General features: G+C 44.6%; 1 protein-coding gene across 4 annotated transcripts in view; it reads right to left on the reverse strand.

The window, feature by feature from the left end:
- Positions 1 to 17,967, reverse strand: part of HECW1 (HECT, C2 and WW domain containing E3 ubiquitin protein ligase 1) — a 337,168-nt gene that overhangs the window by 208,953 nt on the left and 110,248 nt on the right. For all 4 annotated transcript variants that reach the window (XM_043540543.1, XM_037890003.2, XM_043540541.1 and 1 more), the window contains one exon: positions 6,173 to 6,280. In XM_043540543.1, coding sequence (XP_043396478.1) covers positions 6,173 to 6,280 — 108 coding nt within the window. The remainder of the gene's footprint in view (positions 1 to 6,172; positions 6,281 to 17,967) is intronic.

Consider the following 17,967-nt stretch of genomic DNA (forward strand, 5'->3'; position numbering starts at 1 on the left):
AAAAAGTGCTTGCTTAATGGTTTTTGTTTGATTGATGTGTTGTTGATGTAATTGTAGCAGTTACTAACTTAAAAAGGGTAGACAGGTCTGAGGAATTTGGATTTGGTCTTCTGGACATCTCCTGGAATCCCCAGCAACAGGCAGATATCTGGGCACTGGAACTTTGTCGTATGACCACTTAAGACCCCTCCAGACTGTTTGTAACAATTGTTTGGGGGTGCTCTATAGCCTACTGTGTTTGTATGTGCTTGAGACTAAATAAAGCAGAGACTTTGAGTAAAGGCATTCTGGTGAGAGTGCTGGAAACTAATAAAGTGAAGGGTTTAAGTAAAAGCATTTTGTGTGATTTACGCCAGCCATACAGCAGACAGAGATGCTGCATCTCCCTTGGTTTATTTCCTGATACCACCTAGCAGAGAGTAGAGTTACTGAGAAATGTGGGTGTAAGTAACCCTGGCTAACAGGCACCCCTAGGGGTCCCTTCTGGTTCATGTCCAATATTCTTAAATTCTCATGCTTCAGGGCTTCAGCTGGTTACCTGCAGAGGTCAGGAAGGGATCCCCTCCCCCACCTCAATATATTGTTTTTTGGGGTTTTCTTGCTCCTTCCTCTGAAACATCAGAGATGGCCACAGCTAGAGACGGGACACTGAGCAGGGTGGGGGACAGTGCTCTGAGGTGGCACTGAGCATTCTCTCTCTCAGGTGCTTGCCTGGCTCACATGCTCAGTGTCTAACTGATCATCATATGTGGGGTCAGAAGGGAATTTCCCCTCAGGTCAGATTGGAAGTGACCTTGGGTTGTTTTTTTCCCCCATCTTTCTCTGCAACGTGGGGTGCGGGTCATTTGCCAGGATCATCTGGGTATCTTTCACTTAATCAGTTCCCTGGCATTGTGGAGGCAGCAGGCCTCAGGCTTTGCTGCACCTCAATCTCTCCTACTGCCTGTGACACATAATAGTTTAGTCTCCTGTGGGCTGGAATACTTTGGTCTAACTTTGGTTGTTGCGTTTAGTAGAGAGTGCTGGGTAGTGGTGGTGGCCTGTGATACACAGGAGGTCAGACTATGATCTGGTGGTCCCTTCTGCCTTGAACTCTGTGACTGGGCACAAAAGTAAGGAAAACGATATTGTCATGGCCTTCTCCCCCAAACCTAGCTGAGTTGCAGCTGGGTGTGGTTTGAGAAAAGCTGGGGGACTTGAAAGTGAAACTGAGCGTTCTTTTAGGGAGCAGAGCCACTGGCCATCTCCAATGGGAGAGTCAGAGGCACCGCTGTATAATAAATCCCCCTGCACTAAAGCTTTTTTGGATTTTTGACAGTGCGTTTTTCTCTCATTTATTTGGAAAGCCCTTGTGCTACAACATACTTTAATTATCCACACTTTGAGAATATCCTTTAAAGCAACTGCCTAAAGTAATTAAAGGGATACTTTCAGAAAGGCCTCCAATAAATGCATTTGGTTGGGACATTTCAGTACATTGATTGTGGAGCATTTATGCTTATGTTCCAAAAACAAAGGGATTTGTACTAAACATTAACTATGTACTAGGCTACAATACTCCCAGTCTCTTTGGCAGATGCATCATGTTGCCTCAGATCTCTGACTAGTTCAGTTGCATGACCTTCAGACTGTAAATCTTCTGCTATTTTCCCATGCTCAACAGTGGTACAGAAAACTCTGTTATCTCTGCTATCTGCAAGAAGTGTGTCTTCTGCCTTTGTCATTACTAAACATGTGGCAACAAAAGTAACCCACTCAAACAAGACAACTGCACATTCAGCTACTATGCTAAAGACAGTGAAATTTGAACTGCGTCAGAGTTCCCCCCATTTTAGGGATGTGCTAACTTAATGTACTGTTTATGGCATTACACCTCGAACAAATGGTCTCTCACTCAGTATTGCTGTCTAGGCCAAAAAATGTGCCAGAAATTCTAATGAAGTAAAGCTTGCTTGCTTTCCTGGAAAACTCATTATAGGTTGGTTATTTCACTGCAGTGCCCTCCAAGCCCCAACTCAGAGAAAGTATGCTTCCCGAGTGGCACACAAAACCTCCAAGACCAGCCATTTCATATTTATTGTGGTCAGTTGCTGTTTATCACTGGATGTCATAAAAAACAAATTGCCAGTCTGCCGCGGAAATGCAAAACTGGCTGTCGTGTGACAATGCCTGTGCAGCTATTAATGCTTTTTAGTTTCTGAGTCGTAGCAGGACATGAGTCTAGTTCTGTCTTGCACTCATGCTGTAATTTGGAAGCAAACTCTCTTAGGCTCACAACAATTACATGTCTATCTTTCAACATTATATTGTAAGTTTGTGACCCATAAAAAGTGCAAAGACGCAAACTTCTTGAGGAAACTGAATTAATCTTTTTTTTTTTAGCTGTGAATAAGTATCAACTGCAGATGGCTATAGCAATGTGTGATGTTGTGTGTGTGTGTGTGTGTGTGTGTGTGTGTGTGTGTGTGTGTGTGTGAGTAATATGAATGCACGAGTAATATGAATGCACTCAGATTACTGTACAGAATTAGCCACAGTTATACATAATATACTGGGATAGAAATAGAGGAAATGGGAACCAGAGGGTTAAAGATAACAAAAGGGTAATAAAGAAGCTGATTGATTGTTTATTGTATTGTCCCTGCTGATAGAAAAAAGACAAACTTGGCTGAGAAGAAGGTTAAGGTAGTGGATTGGAACTCAGGAGTCCTAGGTGCAATTCCTGGCTCTGCCACAGTCTTCCCTCAGTGATCTTGAATAAGTCACTTAAATAGTAATGTATTCCCATTTACTTATTATTACTTATTTTCACCCTTTAAATGCTGAAATAATTGATCTTTTTCTAAACCCCATTAACAGAAAAATTAACATTTTTTCTAATTTTTATTATTCACAAAACTCCCAAATTTTAATGTGCATGTTTCTTGAGCTTAAATAAGCAAACGTTAAAAAATTTCATCTAAACTATTTACTTAAAGTTAGCTGCTAGCACAGAGATAAGTTCCCTGGCTGTTATGTGAAAGGTCCTGGGCTTAAATCTCATGGCAGTCCTACTGGCAATAGAGAAACACATTTAACTTTGAGGTCAGACTAGATGATGATAATGGCCCCTTTTAGCCTTAAAATCTATTAAGTATATTTTACCCCAGACAAGAACAAAACATTCAGTACTTTTTTAGTTCAAGGACTAGAGTCAAAATTCATTCTGCATTGGAGCCCAAGTTTGGGAGCCTTCAGATCCCTATATAAGGCATTATTAATTTTATTTAGCATTTGGTAACATTTTGTTTTTCATTTTGTTTTTGTTTCTGGCAATTTGACAGGCTGCACTTTGCAACTTACAGCACTGGCTGTCTCTGTTCTGTAGTACTGTATTATCTATAAGTTTGCATATTTTGTATCACAGTTGGGTCAACAGGCTGCTTAGAAAGTAATTATATACAAATAAATGCAAGCATAAAAACTAGCAAAAGCAGAAATGAAAGGATGATTTTGTAGCTGAGCTAATATGTGTTACAAGGTACTACTATTACTAAAATAAAGACTTCAAACCAACATCAAATGTAAGGGATGTGTAAAGGGAATAGAATATATTTTAAAAATGGGGACCTTTAAAGTGACTTGCTATATCATTGTGCTCTCTCTCCCTCTCCTCCTTCTCCCCAGTTTTTAAAAGGACAAATGAACTTAAAAAGTCCTTTAATGCATGGCAAAAATAAAAATCCAGATCTCTCCGATACTGCCACTCTGTTAAATGAATATTTTTATTTGTTTTCAGTAGAACATACCACAGTGTGCTACATGCTGTACAAACACAAAAGATGATAAGATCCCTGCCATACAGAACTTAAAAACTGGAAACCAGTGGCTCACAGTGGCTTCTTTGATTATCAAATGGATGAGACTGTCAAACACTGTACCTTCACTTAAGCTTTTAATCAACCACAAAGCCTCCATATACTCCTCAATAATGAGCAGTATCCCTTAAATATAATGTAGATATGTGTATATCTCTACACATACACACAACATGTATCTCTACTTTAAATTCATACCTCAGTGGTTAAGCAAGTTTGGTTACCAATATCATCATGTACTATTATGTACTGCTCCTTTTGCATTTATCTCCCTTTTCCTCTGGATATTGGTAGGCAGGATAATGACTTGTCCTATATGAGTGGATAGGGGAATTCATCCGGTGAAATCCTGGAGCTGCTGAAGTCAATGGCAAAACTCCCATTAACCTCAGCCAGGCCAGGATTGCACTCACCGCCTGTTATTTACTTTCACATTATGGATCACATGGGAAAGCTACTGCTAGCTCAGTTCCACTGCCTTCTCCCACCAAGAGACTGGAGGCATCTCCTTCATGATGGGCTGAACCTCTCCAAGTCCAGGTCTTGGGAAATTAAATCTCTTGTTCCCCAACTCTACTTTACCATTTAAAGAAAACAAAGTTTCAGCTTCACAGCTTAGTAGCTGCAGCACAAGGAAGCAGTTTCAAACAATAGCCTTTGGGTTATACTACAGTATATTTCCTCTCAGAAATTAGAAGCATTAAAATCTTAGTAGTAACATCCATTGTCACTACATAACAGTCAGAATGCTGTAAACTGCCCTCAGCTGCATTTTTTATAAATATAAAAGATTATAAAACTGAAATATCAACAGTACCCCTTCAATTCTTTGAGACAGCCACCTGTTGGTCAACTTACCACTTGGCACTACAGAACATGACCTGCGGCCTCACATTGCAAGAGAGCTCTGATCAACCCACCTGTAACACTATGAATACCCGCAGAACACCTGCAGGGGGCACAAGAAATTCCTGCTGGTGCCAGATATTTAGGCCAAATTCAGGGAGGAGTCCAAGATGGCTAACTTACATACCTCTCCCAGCCCCCTCCATATGTAAATTATACCACCTGAGTCTAAGAGTCCCTTAGACTGCCTTACACCCAGTCAACCTTAGATTGATACCCACTTACACCTCCGTGCATATCATCTCTGAATTTGGCCAAACAGTATAAGGGAGATTATTGGAAAAAATTCAGAGGTGACATGTACATTGATGTATGTTAGACTCTTCTACACTCATGTATGCCCTACTGCACACCACTGAGTTCAGTGGAAGTTGTGCTATTGACTTCAGTGGGAGCAGGTACAAGCCCTTAGACTCCGTTACGCCAATGTAGACGCCCTTATAGCTACACTACTCGACCCATGTGTAAGGGAGTCTAAAGTTTGTGTGACTTACATGCTCAGGGGACTCAAAAACAGGATAGCCCTAATATTTTAGATTCCCTGGGCCAGATTTAGATCTAAGTTGCATAGATGTAAATCAGGAGTAATTCCATTGATGTCAGTGTAGTTGCATCAGTGTAAAACTAGCAAAAGGGCAGTCTGGAGGCAGTGAGTCCTCATAAAGTCCTCCAGTCAACTCATGAAGTCAATATGAGGTGGTTTTTTTTAAATGAGGACTGATTAAATAATTTAAAATTAGGCCCACTGGGGTGTTTTTCACAACATGTTGATGTAAATCCTAACTAATGGTATAACTCATACTATATGATGCCAAGTGGACTTTAATGCTTACTTATATCAGCCTGAAAATAGTTTGAATCAGTCAATATCCACAGTATTCATGACCTAGTAGGCACCATTGTTCACGATTCCATAAACCATTTGCGATCATCCTAATGTATAAATGCAGGGGTGGCCAAACTGTGGCTCACAAGCCATATGGGGGTTTTTTTTTACAGTTAAAGTGCAGCTTGCAGAGTCGCCCCTCCCTCCCCCCCGCATTCTCCACCTACCAGACTTTGTGGGGGAGCTTGGGACCTCTGCCTTGCAGGGGGGTGGTAGGGTAGGGGCTTCTGCCCAGAGGGGATGGGGATCTTGGGGCTTCAGCCCTGCGGGGTGTGCCTGCTGGACTTGGGACTTCAGCAGGAGCGGGGCAGAAGCCCCGAGCCCCAGCAGGCATGCCCTGGCTCTCAAACTTCTGAAGATTGTCATATGTGGCTCAGAGAGTCAGTATGTTTGGCCACCCCTGTATAAATGTACCATGCTTGAAACTTCCTGAAGGACATACGGACCATGGGCACAGTGTAAAACAGCTCACTTCTTTCCACATTCCCTGAATTGCACTGTAGTAGCATGAAAAAGTACTTACGCTCTATGAAGTAAGAGCTGGCATCAATCTTCCAGATAATCTGACCACGGTGAGAGCCATTGATGCCACGGTTCTTGTAGTCCAGAAAGTTTTCAGACAAGACCTCATCTACACACAGAAAAAATTACCTCGTTAGCTGACCGTCAGCACAGCACAGAAAGTGAAGGGAGAGGCCAAAGTATGTCTTACACTCCACTGAGTGTGCTATATCTGATAGCTTGCCAGCACATGTAGATAAATCAGCTGTGTTTCCGTTATTTATATTTTAAGCAAATACACCTAGCCTTAAAACACTAGCTTTGTTTGGACATAATTTAAAATATACAATCATACAAAACTCTTAAAAATTACAACAGCTGACTCAACCTGGATCAAACCATACCGAAATTAAAAAATAAAATAAAATTCACCCAGCTGAATGACAGAGAATGGGAACAAAAACACCTAGCACTCATCCCTCCTCCCAAAACATGGAGAGCAGATCTGTATAGGCATTTGCACCCATCACCATTACATCCAATAGGTGTGTAAGTGGTTCTTACAGCAAGCAGGGAAGGTTACATTTGAGTTAATTCAGAACAAGGAATTACAAAAACTGATGTCTCTCCACAGGTAGCGCCTAGGTCCTTCCCATTTAAATCAAAGGATTGATAGCTAAGTGCTGTCCACTGCTTGTAATTATGGCTTATTGAAAGACATGGCATGTCCTAGACTTTCAAAGTCATTTTAGAATAATGGTGTGTCTCTCAGTAATCTATTGCAGGTTACCTAAAATGCTGAGAGACTGAGGGCCATGTAGGCAACCTGATAGGACTCAATGGGCCGCATTTGGAACTTCCCAAGACTCTTAGGGCCAGAACCCCTAACTCTGCATATCAATTTACACTGATTTTAAAATTAAAAAATAACATACACCACAATATCTTGCATGTATTTATATTTCTATTAATTGATGAATAGAAATTGTTTGCTAGCTGAGTTCACTCTCAGTGAGAACCAGAAATGGTATTTACATACCATTAGAGGGCAATAACAATCTTAGGCTCTGGCCTGTGTCAATCGTTTGTGTCCAGGAACGCAGAGGCCAAAGTAAGGACAATGGATGGGCTGTGCAGTTTCCCCATGCCTTGGCCTGATTATTCAAACTTTTTGTGAATGAAATGAATTACACATTAGTGAACTGTCTAAATATTTTTCCTAGTGGGAAGAAGAGTTCTCCATCAACAGGGACCAATGAATACTTTCCTGTAGTTTACTTTTCCAGCAACGAATAAGTAGCTTTAATTTTAATCTGAGTAAATTCTTACATGTATATTTTAATCAAGTGGTTCTTACAGCTGAAGGTATTTATGCGGATACTTAAATTTTAGTTTCACAAAGGCTAAGTTGATTAATGGTGATGGTAAAAGCTGTGGGAAGATGAGCACCAATAAGGTCCCAGGTTTAAACTCAGCACATTAAGTGAGTGACCTCAGGCAAATAATTTGCTTTGCTATTGCCTGGGTCAACTCAGCTGTAAAACAGAGTAAAGAGGAAGACACCACAGAAAACTAGATATTGTGTCTGAGTTGAACTGAACTAAATACATACCGTAAATTATCAGGTAAAGAGTATACATTTGACAAGACAAGCTTATGTCGTTAGTCAGCTTGACAGATCAGTAGAAGCGTGCAATTTGTGACCTCCAGAAGAAGAAAGGGGAGCGTCCATGTACCAGCAACGCAGATACAGGTAAGCAACAGTTTTCATGTTCTCTCCACAGGTACTAACGCGGAGAGTGGACTAGATGATACATCTGAGGCAAGGGAACAGAAGGAGACTCCGCCGATTGGAAGGCATGAGATGCACTGTCCTAGGGATGGGGGTTCCACGACCACCGCTCCCAAGAGAAGGAGGACTGAGTCATCACGGGGACTGAGTCATCTATCTGCTGCCCCGACCGGGAAAACTGAGAAGTCTGCTGCTTGCCAGGAGCTAGGATTCACGATGTGACGGAGAGACTGCCGAGACTCATCAAGCCCTCGGATCGCTATCCCTTCCTGCTTCTCCACGTGGGCACCAATGATACTGCCAAGAATGACCTTGAGCGGATCACTGCAGACTATGTGGCTCTGGGAAGAAGGATAAAGGAGTCTGAGGCGCAAGTGGTGTTCTCGTCCATCCTCCCGATGGAAGGAAAAGGCCTGGGTAGAGACCATCGAATCGTGGAAGTCAACAAATGGGTACGCAGGTGGTGTTGGAGAGAAGGCTTTGGATTCTTTAACCATGGGATGGTGTTCCAAGAAGGAGGAGTGCTAGGCAGAGACGGGCTCCACCTAACGAAGAGAGGGAAGAGGATCTTCACAAGCAGGCTGGCTAACCTAGTGAGGAGGTTTAAACTAGGTTTACTGGGGGAAGGAGACCAAAGCCCTGAGGTAAGTGGGGACATGGGATACCGGGAGGAAGCACAAGCAGGAGAGCGCGAAAGGGGAGGGCTCCTGCCTCATACTAAGAAAGCAGGACAAACAGCAAGTTATCTCAAGTGCCTATACACAACTGCAAGAAGCCTGGGAAACAAGCAGGGAGAACTGGAAGTCCTGGCACAGTCAAGGAATTATGATGTGACTGGAATAACAGAGACTTGGTGGGATAACTCACATGACTGGAGTACCGTCATGGATGGATATAAACTGTTCAGGAAGGACAGGCAGGGCAGAAAAGGTGGGGGAGTTGCACTGTATGTAAGAGAGCAGTATGACTGCTCAGAGCTCCGGTATGAAACTGCAGAAAAACCTGAGAGTCTCTGGATTAAGTTTAGAAGTGTGAGCAACAAGGGTGATGTCGTGGTGGGAGTCTGCTATAGACCACGGAACCAGGGGGATGAGGTGGACGAGGCTTTCTTCCAGCAACTAACGGAAGTTACTAGATCGCAGGCCCTGGTCTCATGGGAGACTTCAATCACCCTGATATCTGCTGGGAGAGCAATACAGCAGTGCACAGACAATCCAGGAAGTTTTTGGAAAGTGCAGGGGACAATTTCCTGGTGCAAGTGCTGGAGGAACCAACTAGGGGCAGAGCTCTTCTTGACCTGCTGCTCACAAACTGGGAAGAATTAGTAGGGGAAGCAAAAGTGGATGGGAACCCGGGAGGCAGTGACCATGAGATGGTCGAGTTCAGGATCCTGACACAAGGAAGAAAGGAAAGCAGCAGAATAAGGACCCTCGACTTCAGAAAAGCAGACTTTGACTCCCTCTGGGAACTGATGGGCAGGATCCTCTGGGAGAATAACATGAGGGGGAAAGGAGTCCAGGAGAGCTGGCTGTATTTTAAAGAATCCTTATTGTGGTTACAGGGAAAACCATCCCGATGTGTAGAAAGAATAGTAAATATGGCAGACGACCAGCTTGGCTTAACAGTGAAATCCTCGCTGATCTTAAACACAAAAAAGAGGCTTACAAGAAGTGGAAGATTGGACAAATGACCAGGGATGAGTATAAAAATATTGCTCGGGCATGTAGGAATGAAATCAGGAAGGCCAAATCACACCTGGAGTTGCAGCTAGCAAGAGATGTTAAGAGTAACAAGAAGGGTTTCTTCAGGTATGTTAGCAACAAGAAGAAACTCAAGGAAAATGTGGGCCCCTTACTGAATGAGGGAGGCGACCTAGTGACAGAGGATGTGGAAAAAGCTAATGTACTCAATGCTTTTTTTGCCTCTGTCTTCACGAACAAGGTCAGCTCCCAGACTACTGCACTGGGCAGCATAGCATGGGGAGGAGGTGACCAGCCCTCTGTGGAGAAAGGAGTGGTTTGGGACTATTTAGAAAAGCTGGATGAGCACAAGTCCATGGGGCTGGATGCACTGCATCCGAGAGCGCTAAAGGAATTGGCGGATATGATTGCAGAGCCATTGGCCATTATCTTTGAAAACTCATGGTGATCGGTGGAGGTCCCGGATGACTGGAAAAAGGCTAATGTAGTGCCCATCTTTTAAAAAGAGAAGAAGGAGGATCCTGGGAACTACAGGCCAGTCAGCCTCACCACAGTGATCAGGAACAGTCAGCATGGATTCACCAAGGGCAAGTCATGCCTGACTAATCTAATTGCCTTCTATGAAGAGAAAACTGGCTCTGTGGATGAGGGGAAAGCAGTGGACGTGTTGTTCCTTGACTTTAGCAAAGCCTTTGACACGGTCTCCCACAGTATTCTTGCCATTAAGTTAAAGAAGTATGGGCTGGATGAATGGACTATAAGGTGGATAGAAAGTTGGCTAGATTGTTGGGCTCAACGGGTAGTGATCAATGGCTCCATATCTAGTTGGCAGCCGGTATCAAGCGGAGTGCCCCAAGGGTCGGTCCTCGGGCCGGTTTTGTTCAATATCTTCATTAATGATCTGGAGGATGGCTTGGATTGCATCCTCAGCAAGTTTGCAGATGACACTAAACTGAGAGGAGAGGTAGATAGGCTGGAGGGTAGGGACAGGATACAGAGGGACCTAGACAAATTAGAGGATTGGGCCAAAAGAAATCTGATGAGGTTCAACAAGGACAAGTGCAGAGTCCTGCACTTAGGAAGGAAGAATCCATGCACTGTTACAGACTAGGGATTGAATGGCTAGGCAGCAGTTCTGCAGAAAAGGACCTAGGGTTTGCAGTGGACGAGAAGCTGGATATGAGTCAACAGTGTGCCCCTGTTGCCAAGAAGGCCAATGGCATTTTGGGATGTATAAGTAGGGGGATTGTCAGCAGATCGAGAGACGTGATCGTTCCCCTCTATTCGACATTGGTGAGGCCTCATCTGGAGTACCTGTGTCCAGTTTTGGGCCCTACACTACAAGAAGGATGTGGAAAAATTGGAAAATGTCCAGTGGAGGGCAACAAAAATGATTAGGAGACTGGAACACAGGACTTATGAGGAGAGGCTGAGGGAACTGGGATTGTTTAATCTGCAGAAGAGAAGAATCAGGGGGGATTTGATAGCTGCTTTCAACTACCTGAAAGGGGGTTCCAAAGAGGATGGATCTAGACTGTGCTCAGTGGTAGCAGATGACAGAACGAGGAGTAATGGTCTCAAGTTGCAGTGGGGTAGGTTTAGGTTGGATATTAGGAAAAACTTTTTCACTAGGAGGGTGGTGAAGCACTGGAATGCGTTACCTAGGGAGTGCGTTACTTAGGGAGGTGGTGGAATCTCCTTCCTTAGAAGTTTCTAAGGTCAGGCTTGACAAAGCCCTGGCTGGGATGATTAGTTAGGGATTCGTCCTGCTTTGAGCAGGGGGTTGGACTAGATGACCTCCTGAGGTCCCTTCCAACCCTGATATTCTATGATTCTATGAATACTACCAGCTATTCAAGGGTCCAGTCATGCAGCTGCTTCATTTGAAGAACTCCCCACAGTGACTTCAACGGTGGCTGTAGAATCTAGCCTCCCAAGTGAAGACCTAAGTGGTGAAGCAGCTGTAGACCCCCTACCAGCTGTAGACTAGTAAACATCACATGATGATTATACAAAGGTTACTCCTGAAGGCATTCTGTGCCCAAAATTAAAAATTCTGCTCACAATATTTTAAAATTCTCCAAAATTCTGCAAATTTTATTTATCAAATAAATGTGGAGGCTCCAGCATGGCATTGGGGAGCACAGACTACTGGCTGCACAAAGATGGGAAATCACTGTGCAGCTCCTCCCTGGGACATGTACTCAGTGGTGAGGCTGCACCCAACCCTGACACTGTGCAAGGACTGGGCCTGCCCCTCTATGCCAGATGCACCAGGTGTGGGCAGGCAGGGTCAGCAAGGCAAGATCCAAATGTGGACGGGCTTAGTGTGGACAGATCCAGGTGTGGGTTCAGAGCGTTCTGTGAGGGGCAATCTGGGTGCAGGTGGCTCAGTAGTGGACCCGGGTGTGGGGGGAATTTGGATGCACAGGGGCTTGTTGGAGGGTTCTGGGTGCAATAGTAATGGGACTCTGCAGGGGGGTTCAAGTGAAGCTAGTTGGAGTTCAGTGGCGGGGCTTGGGTGTGAGGGGAGATAGAGCTCGGCATGGGTGTCTGGATACGGGGGGCTCAGTGGGAGGATGCAGATGCTGGGGAAGTGGGACTCAGTGTGGTGGGAATCCAGGTGCAGCTGGTTGGGGCTTGATGGGGTGGGGAACTGGGTGCAGGTGGCTCATTGGCGTGCTCCAGGTGCAGGGGAGTGGGGCTTATCATGGGGGGATTCTGAGTGTGTGGGGGGTGAGGCTCGGTGGGAAGTTCTGGGTATGAGGGGGTTTGGATGCACATGAGTTGGGTGGAAGGGGGAGCAGCTCCCTGTACAGGGATCCCTCCCTCTGCAGCTGAGGAGCGATGGGTGGAGGACGCAGGGTGTTTGCAGAGCTTCCTGCAGCTGGAGGAAAAATATGGGGGTGGGTCTGACCCAGCCCCAGATATGCAGGGAAAGAGGAAGTCCTGTCCTCCCTAGCCCAGCGGGGACTAAAAGCTGAACCCAGGGCAGGGTAGGAGCCAGCAGCCGGGTCTTCCCCAGTCCCGCCCCCTGCCCCACAGTGACTTATCTCTCGCTGGCTGCCATGGGCACAAGAAACTTACTGCTGGGGAGGGATGCATGACTGCTCTTGTGGCTTGCCTTTGCTTCCCCGTCAGAAAGTCATTTTTCTGTGGGGAAGCAAAGAAATCTGCAGGGGACATAAATTCTGTGTATGTGCAGTGGCGCAGAATTCCCCCAGGAGTAAAAGGTAGTCGAAACATCTTCTACAACAATTCTGTGACCTACAAACCAACTTTAGAAAGTTATTTAGTAAGGAAAACTCATCATCAAAAGAACAGATCTGTTGGCTGATCCTAGGGGGTGCTAAGTGCCTTGAACTCCCAGTGAGAGTTGAGGGTGCTCGCACCGCATAAGATTAGGTCCAAATAGCAGATATTTCTTTGACTGGAAATAAAGGAGTGAGAAAGAATAAATATATATGATGTCTGGATATAAAAGTTAAAAAAAATGAACTTATTTGATAGGACCTAAGTCAGCGTTCTAAAGGATTGAGCTGCTGCGGAACTCTAATACTCGATTTGTTCACAGTATTAAGCACCGGCGAGGCTATTAAACAGTCACAAAGGGCAAAAAGGAAGAAAGAAGAAGATAAATACTATTTTAAAAAAATTCTACGAAGGACAAAATTCTAAACTGAGATTAGACTTCTTTTAAATAGAATGGAAAAGAAAGGTTACTTACTTGATTCAGTGATTAGAGTTCTTTGAGATGTGTGGTCCGTATCTGTATTCCACTTGAGATGTACACGTGCTCCATGGGCCTGAGTTTGGAAGATTTTTGCTAGCAGTGTCTGTTGGTCTGCACCTGCACACCTCTCTTTTTGTGCACCAAATGCAGGGCATAAGGGGTGGTGTGAACCAACCACCTCTCCAGTTCCCTTTCTACCATGAATAGCACCAGGATAAGACTCCACTACACAAGGGAAGAAGGGCAGGCAGAGGAATACAGATAGGGATCGCACATCTCAAAGAACCCCAATTACTGTACAAGGGAAGTAACCTTTCTTTCTTTTTTGAGTGATGGTCCCTACTTGTATTCTACCCCAGGTGACTCTCAAGCAGTATTCATTGAGGATGAGGGTGGGAGGAACCGTGCTGTATGATAGGTTGAAGGACTGCTCTCCCAAAAAAATGTGTCTGCTGTAGAATCCTGAACCAAGGCATAATGTCTCACAAAGATATGGATGGAGCCCTACATTGATGTTCTGAAGCTGTATAGGAGAGGGACATCTCAAAGCAAAGCTGCTGATATAACCTGGGCACTAGTTGAGTGGGGCCTTGTATCTTGAGGGGAGACTTCAAACAGCAGGATGCCACCCAATATCCATTTAGACAGGCTTTCTGAGGACATAGCTTCCCTTCTCATTCATTTGGCAAAGGAAACAAACCGTTTTGGGAGATTTTCTGAAGGATTTCATCCTCTATAGATAAGTTAAAGCTTGGCGGACATTCAGAGAGGGCGGCTACCTCTCCTGCCTGGCAGCATGGGGCTTCAGATAGAAGACAGGTAAGTGGATGCCCTGGTTCAGATGGCACTCCAAGATTACTTTTGGAATTAGTTTAGGATAAGGACCTTGTGGGTCTGCCATAAAGGTCTCCAGCTTACCTACTCTTCTAGGTAGGTGTCTACAACCAGAAAGGCAATCTTCAGAGATAGATGAGCAAAAGAACATAAGCCTAAAGGTCTGAATGGGGGAATTAATGATGACAGGACTAGACTGAGGCACCATATTGGGGCAGGTTTCAGCACCAGAGGAAAGGTTCTGACAAGTCTCTTCAGAAACCTTACTGGGATCTGATGGGCAAAAACTGAATGGCTGTCCAGCACAGGGTAAAAGATGCTAATGGCTGCCAAGGGCACCTCACAAGGAGCTGAGACACAATCCTGACATTTTCAGAGAGACAAGGGATCTCAGAACCCCTGGACGTAGTCCACTATGCTGACACTGTATAGAGAAACTTTTCCATTTTGCTGTGTAGCATTTTCTTGTGGAATCTTTCCTACTATTGCTAAGAATGGATTGTATTGCCAACGAGCATGACTTGTCTAGGTCCGTTGTCCATCTGTTAGATGGAGGAGAAAGTGGCCATCAATAGGTGGTGCCATTGATACCATGGTCTGATTAAGTGAGCGGCAAACTGACCAGGGAATATCCGTGATTTCAGGTCCATATAGATAATAAAGTCCTTCAGCTCCATGGAGCTGTAGGGTGTACTGGACTTCTGTCTCTTGGTAGTGCTGGCTTCAGACAGGAATAGTTTTTGCTACCAACGTCTCCTTTTTTCTGCACATCAGTAATGTTGGTGTATTGCTCCCTTCTTTCCCTTGCCAGTACTGAGGATGGTCCTGCCCCTTTGGCCAGAGATGGTTTTAGGGCACTTTTGGTTTTCAGTGACAAGGAATTGGTACCATGCTTTTGAGAGCTCCTGATATAGTCATACGGTGATGTAGAGTCTCACCTGACTCAGAAGGTGTCAGAGACAAGCTCTTCTTTTTGTATGAGGATTTGAAGAGAGATTTTTCCCGTTTCTTACATGAGTGTTTGCTCTTACCCTCCCCATGTCTGTTCTGTTTGGAAGAGTTTTTAACCCTGCTCTGTGTAGCTATGGAGACCACTGTGCTCAAAGGGGCCCTTCTCAGGGCCTCAGCCAGATGTACAGGGGGGTCTGATAGGCCAGGATTGGACTGGGTTCTCGCTGAGCAGTCCATTAAGAATTTTCTAAATCTAAATTCACAGAATTGATGGGTTCGGCAAAGAAGGGGCCGGCAGATATTGTACTTAGAAGCTGGTACGAGCTTCCCTGAGGCAACAGAGGCAGGCCACGCAGATCTTGAATCCCAGACATATAAGGCATCTCATGCATGAGAGTGTCTTGTGGAGGGACTCTCAGAGCTCTAAAAATTGCTAAACTAACCTATCTAGAAACAGGTTTTTAAAACTATTTGCAACTCTCTACAAATTTAGAACAAGAACACTAGCTAAAGCTGTGAACATTGAAGAGGTTCATCTCAGACCAGGGGCAGCAGAAAGGAACTAGAGAGGCAGTCAGTCCGTTCTGCCCCTTATGCCCTCAGCTTGGAGCATGAGGAAGAGGGGGTGCAAGCACAGACCAACTGACATTGCTAGAGAAAAATCTTCGGGTTCATGCACACCTCAAATGGAATACATCACTCAAAGAGGAACTAAACTTTTACCGAAAGAATAAAGCACTGGGCAGATGCCAGTGTTATTTCTTTGGTTTTATGCAACAGGGTTCTGCAAGGAGCATGACAGGCTACCAACTGTAAACTCTTTGGTGACATTCCCTTGAGGGATTTACAAAGGAAATCCTTTTAAAGAGGTCAGTAACGATTGCAATGGATAATTATAAAAGGCAATGCCATCTACAATACATTTTCCCATTGCTGATTTGCTAATTATCCGTAATTATTTCATTAGCTCAATTTCATGCACTGTATGGAAATGGAGATTTTTCAATATATTAAAATTTTACCTTTCCACGATACACCTGCAATTTCCCCAGTAAAAGTAGTATAAAATCCTCTGGGACAATTTCCAGTCTTCATTTACAGTTTCCATTTCTGATCCCTTTCACTATCCAAATTTATATTAGAAACAAAAACGACCCTCACCCCATCCCGAGATGTACATTTTTGTAAAGAGAAAGATAGAAACAAATTTGATTATGTGCAAGTGTCCACCCTTCCCCTGTTCATGAATCATCTGAATTATTTGAAACCTGAGCCTTCAACAATGCAGCACAGACATCTAGCACTAAAACTACAGGACAAATGTTAGCTGGCAGCAAGAGAAGTCTTTTTTCCAATAGAGGGGATGGGTTGCTGGGTCCAGGTGCTAGGTCAGGTGTGTGGTCAGGAATTCCAGCCTGGCTCTCTCTTTCCCTCACCCCAGGAGCTCCCCATGTGTTGCCTCCAGATGGGTGTGTGTGTGTGTGTGTGTGTGTGTGTGTGTGTGTGTGTGTGTGTGTGTGTGTGTGTGTGTGTGTAGGGGGGCTGGCCTTTGGTGTCAGGGGTGTATGAAGGAAGCCTGGCCCAAATCTTTCTCTCTCCCCTCCCTGATGTTGGGGGAAGCTTCTGCTCCCTCTACTGCCCTGAGTGTGTGTGAATGGGGGAGGGGAAATGTGCCAGTTGCTACAGGAGGTCACAGGGAAGGGAGTCTGACCTGGCTTTCTTGTTTCCTTGCCCCAGCAGTTCCCTGCCATGCCCAGTGGAACTGCACTACTGCAGGAACCTGGCCTCAGAATGTTCAGTGATTCTGGCTATACTATACTAACAACTAACTAACTATGCCAAAGTGAAAACATTTTTTAAACAGGACTGCTGAGCTCCATCTCAGGCCGGGGACCGTAGAGAAGGAACTGAGGAGTCATGGCCACATACGTGCTGTTAAGGCACTGCGTGTGCGTGGCCCGTGCGGGTACTGCTGTACAAATCTCCGAGCGAAGGAGCAGGGACTCACCAGCACCTGGAGTGAAGCACCCACAGGGACATCTCGAAGAAGAACATATTCTCAGGCCAAATTACAAAGCTGGTATTTACAGTAAGCTTCAGTCTTCTCAAAGATTATTACAGGGAAGAGTTTTGACAAACTAGGGTTTTGTTGTTTTTTTTTGATTCTACAAGCACTCTGTCCTCAATCCAGTAAAGATTTAAGTACATGTTTAACTCTAAGCATGAGTAGCCCCATTTATACCACTTAGATAGCAGAGAAAAAGTAGGTTAGAGGAGAGGGAAGAGACACATAAAGGGAAAAGGTAGGAGAAAAGAGACAATAAAAGGAGCAGAGCAGAGAGAATAAAGACTGGAGAAAAGATGAAGAGAAGAGGAAAACTTGGGGGTGGGGAATTGGAGAAAACAGAGCCAGCATAATTACAGCAGTTCTTGGCCATCTCACAAGGGTTCTATTTTAAGAACAGCTGATATAGACAATGGAAAGAGCGGGAGTGATAGAGTTGGAGCCTGAATCACCTGATCCAGGGTAGGAAAACCAGCAAACAAAAAATCCAAAGGACCCTGATTGTCATTCTCCAGATTGAGTGTGTCACAACCTACAACAAATTCTGTTTTTCCTTTGGAACCTTTATCCTCTTATTCTGAATTAGCTGCAGTGCCACTGCCAGCCCATGGTTTCTTTTTACAGTGAAGCCTAAGCAGCCCCCATACATCCCTGCCCCACCTACAGGTTCATACTGAAAATATTATCAGCTCTAAAGTTCCTGCATCTCCAAAATTGCCTTTACTGAAATGGTGGATGTAAT

This window comes from Chelonia mydas, chromosome 2, assembly GCF_015237465.2.
Source record: "Chelonia mydas isolate rCheMyd1 chromosome 2, rCheMyd1.pri.v2, whole genome shotgun sequence".
NCBI classification, from domain to species: Eukaryota; Metazoa; Chordata; order Testudines; family Cheloniidae; genus Chelonia; species Chelonia mydas.